The sequence below is a fragment of the Odocoileus virginianus genome, chromosome 7 (assembly GCF_023699985.2).
Source record: "Odocoileus virginianus isolate 20LAN1187 ecotype Illinois chromosome 7, Ovbor_1.2, whole genome shotgun sequence".
Lineage (NCBI taxonomy): Eukaryota > Metazoa > Chordata > Mammalia > Artiodactyla > Cervidae > Odocoileus > Odocoileus virginianus.
In genome coordinates, this window is record NC_069680.1 from 56,761,019 (window position 1) to 56,775,117 (window position 14,099).

A 14,099-nucleotide genomic window follows, 5' to 3' on the forward strand; every position below is an offset into this window, starting at 1 on the left:
AATTCCAGATCCTTGTCAGTGGTTGCCTCCATTGTTCATGTAGTCTCATCTCTCCAATAATCTCCATCATTATGACTGTCTTGCAAGTTATCTTTTTCACTTTTATTCATTATTAAGTCTCCAGTAACTTTTGCAAGGTTTAGCACTTAAAACTATGCAGTAAATATTTAATGAGTAAATATTTAATGAGTAAATGAAAGAATAAGTGAAACAAAAACCATATCTTCACAAAACTTTATACTTAATCAGTTCTTAGTAATTACTGAGTAGCTCTTATGGTCCAAGTCATTCCCTTTTCTATCAAAGTTTCCTTCTTCTAAATTCAATTCCTTGGGATTATAGCTCACTATGAGTCAATTAATACAATAGTTCAAAAGGCTGATTCATGTGTTAATATGTTTTCTCTTAGAAACTCACACATCTTAAACAGAGATCTTAAATATTTTTATACTCCCTCATGGATAACTGGTGATATCAGGTCCCATGGTAGACTATAAAGACAGAGTTTATCAAATCTTATCATGTCTTTCTAAACATAGGATAGAACTTGATGTGGTCAAAGAATTTTCAGACCAGCTATTTCTGACAGATGTTTTGTTACAGTGTTTTCAGAGAATGACAAAATGTGCAGTTAATGGTGTGGGGATAATCCCTATAGTGAGTGATAAGACAAAAGTTTTGGGACCTATGCATTCTGAAGATTCTTTTCTAACTACTTGTAAGATGACACTGATAGTATTACATAAATTAACACTAAACTGAAAAGAGCCTCTTTCAGACAACTGTATGTCAGAGAACTTAGTTTGAAAGTGGATTTGGGTCACTGTTTCATTTTATTTTTGCACATAAAATTTTTATATATAATAACTTTGTGAGGTAGCTATATTCCATATGATTTTCAAAAAAGGACTGATTGCACTTATTTTTGGAATTTTCTGTATACAGCAAGAAACAAAAATGGTTTTTAAAAATTGGCATTTTCACTTCTGTATATGAAAACCTGTGATTATATAAACACATAATTTAAAAATCATTAATGATATTACTATATTTGGAAATGCAATAGAAAACCCAAAGATATTTGGTATTTTATTTAAAAAATACCATTATTCCAAGAGCTACTGATCCATATTGGAAGATCTAGTCATGCTAAAACATTATATAAGACAAACATCTTATGAATGTGATTTATTCCTTTGTTAATGAAAATAAAATAATAAAGTCCAAGAATATTTTCTCACTGAATTTAGGCTTCATTTATATATATTTATATATATATATATATATACATACATACTATATATATATATATATATGTATATATGTATGTTACATATATAAATATGGAGAACTGATGTCCTGAGGATCCATACTTTTAACAATTGACTCAGGAGAAAGTAAGAATGCTTTCAAGACCCCTATTTTTTTAATGTATTGTTTTTATTGAAGGATAATTGCCTTACAGAATTTTGTTGTTTTAAGACCCCTAGTCTTTATTCTTATAAAAACATCAAAATAATTTAGCATTGTTATCAACTACTGGAAGAAAATCCAAAAAAGATGAAATGCCTGCTTTAAAAATTTGAAAATATAATATTCTCAAGGTAATTCATAGTTATTAAATCCTATGAACTAACCAGTCAGTCACTCTACCTGGCAAACAGAGAAACTGTGAATACAAACAGCATGTTTTAAAAAGATAATTGTAAAGTAGTACCAGAGAGGTCATTCAAAATCTGTCCCACACAAAAGCTGCCAGATTGTGACTATGATTAGCCATCTTAAGAAAGGTAACTCATCCATAGGTTGGCCTATGATCTTGAATTTAGGACTTCTGACCTGGTACTAAAAATATGCATAGAGTCAACTAAATTCTTTCTCATTTATTTGACTGGGAAAATTCTGAGAAGCCATTAGTGTTAGATAGGAAGTTAGGCAGGAGCAACTAGGGGTGGCCCAGTCAAAAAAGATTCAAGCTGATCTCAAACCTCACCCTGGACATACTCCAGTGCAGCCCAAGAGAGCTCATAGATACGCTATAAAATAACCACAAAGACTTGTACAATTCCAGAGCATGTTACCTATGTGCACAGTGGATGCAAACTAACCACAGGGACCACTCCCGCTCTGGTACATGTGCCCCTGATGCATAGCTGTGTCCTCAAGTGACCTTAGGCAGCCAGAAGTCTATTAAAGGTTCATAAATCATCTATACATACATACATCTGATTATAACAGACTGAATTATGAGAAAGACATGCACAATAGAGCCAGTTGTTACATAACTTGCAACTGTCAATCAAAACTGTCAGTCCACACCCACCCAGATGAACATGCAAAAGCCCTATCTTAAAAATTCTGTACCTCATTCTAGCACGCATGCCTCTCTTGGCTTGGCTCACGTCTCCATTGAGGTGTTCCTTCTCTTCTTTCTTCAAGAAGAAATGCTTTTGTCATGAGTAAGATTCATCACTGTGCTCTTACCAAGGATAGAGCCCAATGAGGAAGGGTCCTTTTTGACACTCCCTATTTGCTAATATTATCTGCGGGAACTGGATGTAATGAGAAACAGCACTAGAGCTCAGGCTAAGCTATCACAAAGTAAATTTATGAAGACACAGAAACTTAAGAAAGCAGTGGGAGCCACTAAGTCATCCACTAAGTTTGGGGCAAACATATTTTTTTTTTTTCTCTAGTTAACATCCACTTCCCATTTGATCCTGCTGATAAAATCTCTAATTTTGTTTGTATAGTAAGTAACTAGTCAGAAAAGTTGAATTATGACTGGTCTAAGTCCAGTGAACTGCTAGGATAAGTTTATGTCAGCTCACAAGAGCTATTTTTATGCATCTCTTCCCAATTCAGAGTTCAGTGGCAGTTGGAAACCTGCCAGTGTGGGAGTATTTGTGTCACAGAAATCAAGCAAGTAATATGAATTAGGACTATTATTCTCTCTGGCTACAGCCAGTTGTTAACCATTTATCAGCACTCAGAGCCCATCATGGAAATCCCATTTTCTTTTGCCATCTATCTGTTCAGGAGTAGGTACAGGACCAAACTCTGACCTATGACAAGAGGAGATCTGATGGAAATTATCTGGGAAAGATTTCCTCCTTGGTATGTTAAAGCCAACAAGCCATCTCACCCTCCTACTTTAAGTTATACTGTGTAACTCTTTAAGATGTAACGTGAGAGAAGGACAACAGAAACCCAGATGCCTATATCAGTCATACTCCTGGACCAATAGATAGCAAAAGGAAATGGGATTTCCATGATGGGCTCTGAGTGCTGGTAAATGGTTAACAAACAAATGGTCTATGCATTATTGACTATGCCAAAGCCTTTGACTGTGTGAATCACAGCAAACTGTGGAAAATTCTTAAAGAGATGGGAATACCAGACCACGTGACTGGCCTCCTGAGAAATCTGTATGCAGGTAAAGAAGCAACAGTTAGAACTGGACATGGAAAAACAGATGGGTTCCAAATCAGGAAAGGAGTACGTCAAGGCTATGTATTGTCACCCTGCTTATTTATATGCAGAGTACACCATGAGAAATGCTGTGCTGGATGAAGCACAACCTGGAATCAAGATTGCCAGGAGAAATATCAATAATCTCAGATATGCAGATGACACCACCCTTATGGCAGAAAGTGAAGAAGAACTAAAGAGCCTCTTGATGAAGTGAAAGAAGAGAGTGAAAAAGTTGGCTTAAAACTCAACATTCAGAAAGCTAAGATTATGGCATCTGGTCCCATTACTTCATGGCAAATAGATGGGGAAATAATCGAAACAGTGACAGACTTTATTTTCTGGGGCTCCAAAATCACTGCAGATGGTGACTGCAGCCATGAAATTAAAAGATGCTTGCTCCTTGGAAGAAAAGTTATGACTAACCTACATAGCATATTAAAAAGCAGAGACATTACTTTGCCAACAAAGGTCCATCCAATCAAGGCTATGGTTTTTCCAGTAGTCATATATGGATATGAGAGTTGGACTGTAAAGAAAGCTGAATGCCAAAGAATTGATGCTTTTGAACTGTGGTGTTGGACAAGACTCTTGAGAATCCCTTGGGCTGCAAGGAGATCCAACCAGTCCATCCTAAAGGAAACCAGTCCTAAATATTCACTGGAAGGACTGATGCTGCAGCTGAAACTCCAATACTTTGGCCACCTGATTCAAAGAACTGACTCATTTGAAAAGACCCTGATGCTGGGAAAGATTGAAGGCAGAAGGATAAGGGGAAAACAAAGGATGAAATGGTTAGATGGCATCACCAACTCAATTGACATGAGTTTGAGTAAGCCTGGGAGTTGGTGATGTAGGGAGACCTGGCATGCAGTAGTCCTTGGGGTCGCAAAGAGTCGGACATAACTGAGCAACTGAACTGAAGCAAACCGAATAACTCTGAATCACAACCAATCAAAGGGCAGGAAAATAAGAACTGTCCACCCCAGGAACAGAAAATATTTGAATGCCCTCTGTGCAGAGAATTTTAAAAACAATAATGAAACACATTAAATATTCACTTTTTGTCACTACCCTGTACTGGCAATTCTAAAAAAATGTTAGTGATAAGATACTCCTTCCCACATGCAGGGACTATTCCTATCCAAGTCCTCTACTGTATTAGGAGTAGTAAGTCTACTATCTTAAATATCTAATGACATGAAATAACTAATGATTTTTGTTATTTAAGCAACTTTTGTATGAGTTTTCTCTTACATGCAGGCGAAACATTCTTAAGTGCTTAATTTTTTTCACAGAAAGGAGCAGATTCAGAGGTTGCCCGATAAGTGAATCCAGCACTAAAAGGAAAGCCGTGAGCCTCTACTTTAAGGACCTACACAGCTGCTCAGATCCCAGGCTCCCCTGGGATCCCAGGCTCACTTTTCTCATCATGTGATTATGGCTCCTGTTCTAGTATGTTCAGGAGATTCTCCCTACTGTGTCATCAAACGACTTATAATAAACTGCCTTTATATTGACCACTATGAGCAGGTTTCTTCACCTTGTAACCAAAAGAACCAACTGAAAAACAGAACTTAGCATTTAACAACTAAATTACAAAAGACTGACCAAATAAAAGATACTGATTGAATTCACATTGCAAAGTCTATACTCAGAAGATAGAAAATAGACAAAAATATGCTTAAGTATTGCTTACAGTAGTTAAAATTTATCTAAGTGAAAATAAAAGAACAGATATATATGACTTTTTTTTGAAAAAAATAAAATAATGTGGGAAAATTCAGCCAACTATTACCTATAAAAGACGTAATGACACAATAATTTGAAAACATTTATTTCCATCTAGCATGAAGACTGCTGGATGGAAATAGACTAGATACCAGTAGTTGCTATTTCTGAATAGTGGTATCGAGGCATATTATTCCTGTTCATTTTCTATTATTTTCAAACTTTTAGCTGTAAAGGGATAAAGCAAATTCAAAGTAGTTAACTAGCACATATTTTCTTTTCATTACTATGTTAAGAAAATACACTAGGTTACTATTGTTCAGGATGAGAATATATACGTATATAATGAAATTAATAAGGTAGATGAAATACAATCAGGAAACATTTAAAAATATAAAATGATGTTTGAAATTCATGAGAAACTTCATTTTATAAAAAAGGATCATCACATTCCAAGAAAATCTATCTCTCAAAAAATATGTAATTAATTTAATGAGAGGTATTTTTAAGAAAATAAAAAAATATTAAAAATATTTAGTTCTTTGCTGTTACAACAGTATAATCAAAACCTGAGTTATGTTTCTGAGAATATGGCTTTATGAGAGGAACTTCACAATCTTGTATTCTATTATGTGATGAAAGAATCATCTAGGTTTCACATGGAATCTCAAACATGTCTGTTATTGATGTAGATACACATTTAGACTTATTTTATTCTTTAGAACACCACTACTCAAACACATATGGTAGTTGAAGTATGTGTTATATTTCAAATCAATAAAGAGTTTTCCTATTTTTATTTTTTCCTATTTCCTACTTTTATTTTTCTGAGCAAAGAAAAACTTGGTTCAAAAAAATGTGGAGAAAAATCAAGAGATAAAACTATTAAGAGACGGGAAATGATGATTTATTTGAAAAGCCAGGAAATGCCTAAAATTTCCAGCCACTATTTTCAATTATCCTTTGCCCATGAATAGAGGTTTCTTTCAGAGGGAGTGTAAATTGTGGATATGTATGGATTACAAGGCATGAGACTCATTATCCTAGATCATATATAGTAGCTCTTTGCTTCCAGAAAGGCTATCATTAAAAAAAGTCTCATAATATTTCATAAAATTAATTATATTTAGTATCATCCTATTGCAGAAAATGACAAGAGCAAACACAGAAATTAAAAGATAAAAAACATACCAGACACAGCCAGGAAGTCATCAATGCTTGTAATGTCATCTACAGCTTCAGTGAGGACATGGATATGATTCTCCCATGTGCGCTTGTACATTTCCATGGTTTTTTTGACCACTTGACTTTTGGGTCTTGCAGCCAAAGCAAGTGCAGCATTAATAATCTATAAAAATACAGAATGTTCACTTGGTGATTTATTTCAGAATACTTATCATTGTGCATATGACAATTTTTTTTTAATTAGATCTGTTTATGCCCTCATGTGTAACTCCTTTGCTTTTGGTAATAGTTTAATTTTATTTTTGGTAATTAATTTTAGAACTGTTTATCAAGCATCAATGTACTAAGAACTGCAAGAGATAACAAAGATAATAGATATCTGCCTATATAGTGATTGCATGTGACTTAATGAAGAGATCATATAACTCCAGCTCAGTAGAGTATGCAATACATACCATAATTACATAAATGATTGACAGTCTTTAGCGAGTAGAGAGATCACCTTCAGCAGCAATTCTAAGATAAGGTTTCAGGAAAGAATAATGCTTAACTGGTCGTTTGTATTTACTTTGCACAAGTAGGTAGTGAATCCTCATTGTATGCAAATCACAGGAAGAAAAGCTTTGACTTCCTTGAGGACTTGAAGAATTTTACCAGTAGATATTCATTGTTGATCAATTCTTTCATTTGTCCACTCATCATCATTCAATATTTCACATATATTATGAGGTTTTTGGTTTGTGTTTGTTTGTTTGAAGGTATCAAGCACTGTTCTTGGTTTTGGGGATATGGCAGTAAACAAGCCTCCCCTGGTGCCTCAGACAGTAAAGAATCTGCCTGCAATGCAGAAGACCCAGGTTTGATCCCTGGGTTGGGAAGATCCCCAGGAGAAGAAAATGGTATCCCACTCCAGTATTCTTGCCTGGAGAATTCCATGGACAGAGGAGCCTGGAGGGCTACAATCCATGGGGTTGGAAAGAGTCAGACGTGACTGATCTGCTTTCACTTTCATTTTCTTTCAATGAACAAGACACAAGAAAAAAAATCACTGTCTTCATGGAGCTCATATCCCAGTTAGGAGAGATAGTCAATTAGTGCTTGCTCACTTGCTCAGTTATGTCTGACTCTTTGTGACCCATGGACTGTAGCCCACCAGGCTCCTCTGTCCATGGCATTTCCCAGGCAAGGATACCAGAGTGGCTTGCCATTTCCTTCTCCAGGGGATCTTTCTGCTCCAAGGATAGAACCCATGGCTCATGCACTGGCAGGCAAATTCTTTACCACTGAGCCACCTGTGAGGCCCAGGCAATTAGTAAGTGAATTTAATAAAAATATATGGTCTCTTCTATGATTATAAGAATTAAGAAGAAAACATAGAGCAGAGAAGGGGGATAAGGCATGGAATTTTAGCAAGGCTTCACAGTGAAGGGGGCAGCATGGGTGGGAGAGAATTTGAAGAGAGAAGTGGCTATATTCAAAAGGTGAGTAAACAGGAGAATTGCTATGAGATTGGTAAGTAGTCTCACCTAGAGCCTGGGTATGCAAAAGGAGCCCTTAACTGTCCTGCTCAAGACTGAAGCCTTATTTGGAAGGTACTGGAGAGTCCCTTTGACTTTTGAGTGATTTTCTCAGAACTACACTTTAAAAAGATTAATTTGGCAAAGGAGGCTACTGTAATAGGATACAAGAGTAAGAAAGCTTGGACTGCAATAGCGGAGGTGTTGTAAAAGTTTTCATGGACTTTTAATAATTTGAATTAGGATAGATCAATTATTGTCAAAAATATAATGCAGACATAAATGACTCTTTAGAAAATAATGCTTTAGAACATGGAAATATTCCCACAATAGTGTAATAACAGCAGCTTACAGAACATCATGCTTCATAAAATGCCACTTCTAGCAAATATGCTAGAACTAAAAGTTAGATAAATCCATACAAATAACAATGGTTCTTTCAGAGTGATGGAATTTTCAGTGCTTTAATTTGATTTTGTGTGTGTAACTGAATTGTTCAGACTTTCCATGGGGAATATGCTTTAGTTGTATACTCAGAGTGAATGAAGTTATTCTTCAAAGAAAGGTGATTACTAAGGTTCTTCCATGATTAATGAAGAGAATGATTATAGTATTGATAGAAAATGGAGGTTAAAAAGTCATTCAGGGTTGTAAAAGCAGACGTGTGCAACTGTTCTGGAAGACATTGTTGATGAAGGGTATTAGATGTCAACCTTTCTAATACAGAGGTTCACTTTGAAGGGACTCTTGGCTCTCTCTACAAATTACATAGTGGTCAATCAGAGATATGAAATTGAATTTCACAAAAAAGCTGTCATTCATTTACTCATTTATAGTTCATGCATTGTAATAAATCAGTGCTATGCAGCAACAATGCATCCAGTTCTACACTGGATACTAAGGGCATCACAATGAAAAATATTTCATCATCGTTTCTAAAACAGCCCATGATCTAAAAGCGAAAGACGACCAAAGCCAGCCAAATGCAACATACCAGCGATTCTCACTTTATCCTGTATCTGAATTCCCTTGGATAGCTTATTACAATAGATTCCTGAGCCACACACTAGAGTTTCTGATTCAGTTGATGTGCTTTGGAGCCTGAGAATTTGCCTGTCTAACAAATTCCCAGGTGATAGTGATGCTATTGGTCTGGGGCTCCCAGTTAGGACACCACTCCAATACTTAAGTGTTAACAATGTAGGGGCTATTATAAAGGTGACAGAAGATGCCATAAAACATGTTGGAAGAGGTACTCAGCTCCATAAGGAAAGATGTTTCAAAGGATTGAAATCTGAAAAAATAAGTGGAAATTAGTATAAGGTTATATCCATTAAGGAAGAGGCAATAACAAGTACAATGAAGACCTAGAAGCAAGGTAGACCCTAACCTCATCTTCTTGGGAAGAGGAGATAGTAACAGAGTTGCAGAAAAATCACAAAGATAATGGAAGGGAGGAAAGAACACAGGTTTGGAAAGCACCAATACATACGAGGAAAGGATAAAATGGAAGTGATAAAGATGAGAGAAGAAATCATCAAGGAGGTAGAAAAGTAAGGTATTCAAGAGTCGAGATGAGGAAGCAAATCTTTTCGAAAGGTCAAATACCATAGGAAGGTAAAGAATAATGAGGATTATAAATGACTTTTGAATTTGGGAAATAGGAATCATTAGTGTGGCAGAATATTGGATACAAGATTCATACTTCACCAAAATGTAATGACAACAATAATAAAAAGAATCTTTTTTCTACTAGGTAACTCAAAGTTTGTGCCTCACTGGTGTGATTTTCCACAAATTACTGGAGGTATAGGAGGAAATTAAGTGCTTGAAATTGTTATGTTGATATTCTCTTATTTCTTTTTTATGAAAGAGGAACACATTGAACTTAAGGAAACACAACCTACCTTTAGTAATAACAACTACAGAATTCCCGGAATGTAGTTTTAGAGCTTTATTAACCTACTAACTTATAATGTAGGACAGGGAAGCCTGGCGTGTTACAGTCTATGAGGTCGCAAAGAACCAGACATGACTGAGTGACTGAACAAAAACAGCAACTACCAATGTACACTGCAGAGGCTCTGGTCTCCGGTGTTTCATTGTCCCTGCAGTTGAACAACTGGACACATGTGATTGTGCTGCCATTATGCCTTCACAGTCTCTGCATACTTTTTAAGTACTCATGCAGATCCCTTAGTGGTGATGTGGTATCAGAAATATATGGCACGCCGTATTTTGTATGAACATTTTCAGTCCTGCAGCTGATTCAGTTTAACTGATTCAACACTACACACTAGGAGAGATATATATCCTACTTGACTCCTGATATTTAACTTAAAACTAAAAGCAGAAAAAAACTTGAATGATGTGCAACCCTTCTTTAAGGCAGAAGAAATCTTCATCCCAGTGTCGTCCTCCTAATAGTTCAGATACATATCTTGAGAAGTGGGGGAGAATATTCTCAAATACTCCTTATGCATAACTAAAGATGACTTAAATTTAAACTGAATGATGTTGCTTCCTGAGGCATCTTTCTTTAGATTATAGTTGAGATGTGTACATATCAGAATCACCCTTGGCCCCATTCATCACGTAATCAGTTGATTATCCTTTGAAACAGCATCTTTAACTTTAGGACCTTTTTATATCTTGTTGCTGTTGTTCAGTTGCTCAGTTCCTTCTGACTCTTTGGTACCCCATGGACTGCAGCACACCAGGCTTCCCTGTCCTTCACTATCTCCTGGAGTTTGCTCAAACTCATGTCCATTGAGTTGGTGATGCCATCTAACCATCTCATCCTCTGTCATCCCCTTCTCCTGCCTTCAATCTTCCCAGCATCAGGGTCTTTTCCAGTGAGTCAGTTCTTCGCATCAGGTGGCCAAAGTATTGGAGTTTCAGCTTCAGCATCAGTCCTTCCAATGAATATTCAGGACTGATTTCCTTTAGGATGGACTGGTTGGATCTCCTTGCAGTCCAAGGGACTCTCAAGAGTCTTCTCCAACACCACAATTCAAAAGCATCAATTTGTCGGTGCTCAGACTTCTTTATGGTTCAACTCTCACATCCATATGTGACTACTGGAAACACCATATCTTTAGACTATATGAACCTTTGTCGGCAAAGCAATGTGTCTGCTTTTTAATATGCTATCTAGGTTTTTCATAGTTTTTCTTCCAAAGAGCAAGCATCTTTTTATTTCATGGCTGCAGTCACCATCTGCAGTGCTTTTGGAACCCGAGGAAGTAAAGTCTGCCACTGTTTCCAATGTTTCCCCATCTATTTGTCAAGAAGTGATGGGACCAGATGCCATGATCTTAGTTTAACAGGACTATTTTTTTAAAATGATCTTATATATTAACAGGACTATTTTAATACCCTTCCAAATAGTTTCCTGACCTAGCCCCTGTTTGCTCCAGGCCATTCTCCTATGACAAACACATTTATTTTTCAAATGCACAAGAGATCCTGTCCCATCTTGCCTGCTGTAATGACTGCCCTCATTTTAGCCTACATTCCAGCTATCTTCAGCTTTATCTCCTGATCACACCATGTACCTCCATACTTCCATGATTTTTTTCTTACAACTGAATCTGCCTCAACACCATTGCTCCATCACTTTCCATTCTTTGGTCCTTCTGAGGAAACAACTCTTACCTTTTATAAACCTGCTGAAATACCACTGCATACTGTGACATCTGTCCCATTCTCTATACCCTGGAACGTGAACTGTCTTCTGTGTTTTAAAAGTACTTTGTCCATATAACCAAATAGCAATTATCATATTGCCTGAGTGTTTATACACCTCTGCCCCATATGAGCCTCTTGATAGGAGGGACTGTGTTTTATTTATCCTTGCTTCTTGGTACATTAAGCATGCAAATTATAGTTCCTGCTATATTTATTAACTCTCCCTAAAAGATTTTAGTTGATTCAAGGTTTACTGTTAGAGAACAGCCATAGGGAGCCAAGTTCAGCATATTTTTTTTTCCCCTTTTCAAAAGTATTTAGATCATACGCTGGTATTCACCTGAAGGACAACCATTAGTAGTCACGGGCATGATGTAAAAGGTTAAGGCATTCAAATCTCTATTGAATATTTGAACAAAGATTTACACAGAGGTCTTGTAGTAATATCAGAACCAGAGGGGGACTGATGGGGTTAAGGCCCTGAGGAAGTAGAACAAACCAAAGTTGAAAGAAGACACTATGAGTAGATCGAAGTTATGATGTAAAGAAAAGAAAGAGCATAGAGTAAAATAAGCCAGTCAATTGAAAGAACAATGAATGAAACTGTGTACCCATCAAACAAAATCTTTTTATTCTCTCCTCTCCTCACCCTATCAATCTATTCTAGATACCTCATAAAAGTGGAATTGTATAATATTTGACCTTTTGTGCGTGGCTTTTACATGTAGAATAATGCTTTCAAGGCCCATCTGTTGTAGCATGTGTCAAAACTTTATTTCTTTTTAAAGCTGAATAATATTCCACTATACATATATTTTGGTTATCCATTAACCTCTTGCTTATGCTTAACCTTTTGGTTACTGTGAGTCATGCATATGCAATGGTATACAAACATCTCATCAAGTCCTGGCTTTCAAATATTTCATTTATACACCAAAAATTTAATTTCTGGGTCATGGGGTAATTCTAAGTTAAACTTTTTTGAGGAAATATCATATTGTTTTCCACAGTGGCTATACCACTTTACATTCTAACTGGCAATATACTAAGCTTCCAATTTCTCCACTTAAATGTCATAAGCAGAGTTTCTAAGCAGTTCATTGGAATTAATATTTTGAATCCAATGAGGAAGATCCTACCACTATTCTCATTTTACTAGTGAGAAAATAAAGGCATAAAGAGACTGAATAATTTGTGCAAAGTTACAAAGGGAACTCTAGATTGTAAGACAAGAGGCTTAAATTAGAGTTTTACTTAGCTTCAAACTGATTTTATATACCCAGAAGAGTCATATTGGCTCTTCCAGGACTCATTTTCCCAGAAGAATAGGTAAGTTTGCACTGAGTTTGGGGTGGGGGCAGTACTTGAGTTAGCTGATCCCTCTCAGATTCCTTTGAACATACAGATTTAATACTATCAACTGATGTATATACTTCTCTTAAAAGATTCCTGAAAACAGTTTCTTTCAAAGTGAAAATAAATCCATTTAATTTAATTTCCCTCAGAAATATTTCAGTATTGACATTCATACAAATAATCTTAAACATCTTAGTTAATATAACAAAAGCACTTTGTGGATTAAAAAGATGAGTTATGTGGAAGTACCTATAGGTCTGATTACCTCAATGTCATGGTGTGTAGAGAAAATTAAAATAACTAGATATATGATACCTCCAATACATCTAAGCTAGTGTGTGACAAGAATTTATATGAAATGTACTTAAACTGGTAACTGTAATAATTTTGGAATAGTAGCAATCATGGTAATGACATCACATTCAATGCTCCAATTTTGTGCGTTCTTTTCTTAAATAATATTCTACTACCAAATGTTTCTCGCTTTCTTTGCTGGTGTTTCCACTTTTCCTTATTTTTGATAATCTTTTCTTTTTTGTCTTCTTTAATTCCTGGGAAACTATAATTGAGTTTTAAAAGTAAGCTACGTGATATTTGTCATCAAAGAATCTCCATAGTCACATCTTTACATTAAATTATAAAAGCATTTCGAGGCTGGGGAAGGGTGGTGGTGAGGAGGCGTAACCTGTCATAGACCCTCACAGGTTTATAAACAACTAGATTGCATTCAAGTTTGGCCTAATAGTGTTGCAGTCTCATTACTCCATGAAAGGATAATCCCTATATGAGAGCATTACTCACATGAATCTTCTCATGAGGCTTTAACTTGCATTTGTGTGTGTGCATGCTAAGGCACTTCAGTTGTATCTGACTCTTTGTGACCTAATGGATTGTAGCCCATCAGATTCCTCTGCCCATGGGATTCTGCGGGCAAGAATACTAGTGTAGGTTGCCATGCTCTCCTCCAGGGAACCTTCCTGAACCAGAAATTGAGTCAAGGTCTCGTATCTCCTGCACTGGCAGGTAGGTTCTTTACCACCTGGGAAGCATTTGGATACACATGAAAAACCTACTCTCTGTATGCTGTGCTTGTTGCTCAGTCCTGTCCAATTCTGCAACCCCTTGGATGGTAGCCCACCAGGCTCCTCT

At 36.3% G+C, this 14,099-nt stretch overlaps 1 protein-coding gene across 2 annotated transcripts in view; it reads right to left on the reverse strand.

The window, feature by feature from the left end:
- CTNNA3 (catenin alpha 3) overlaps positions 1 to 14,099 on the reverse strand; it is a 1,809,955-nt gene that overhangs the window by 607,804 nt on the left and 1,188,052 nt on the right. For both annotated transcript variants that reach the window (XM_070470726.1, XM_070470725.1), the window contains exon 11: positions 6,394 to 6,550. In XM_070470726.1, the coding sequence (XP_070326827.1) occupies positions 6,394 to 6,550 (157 nt within the window). The remainder of the gene's footprint in view (positions 1 to 6,393; positions 6,551 to 14,099) is intronic.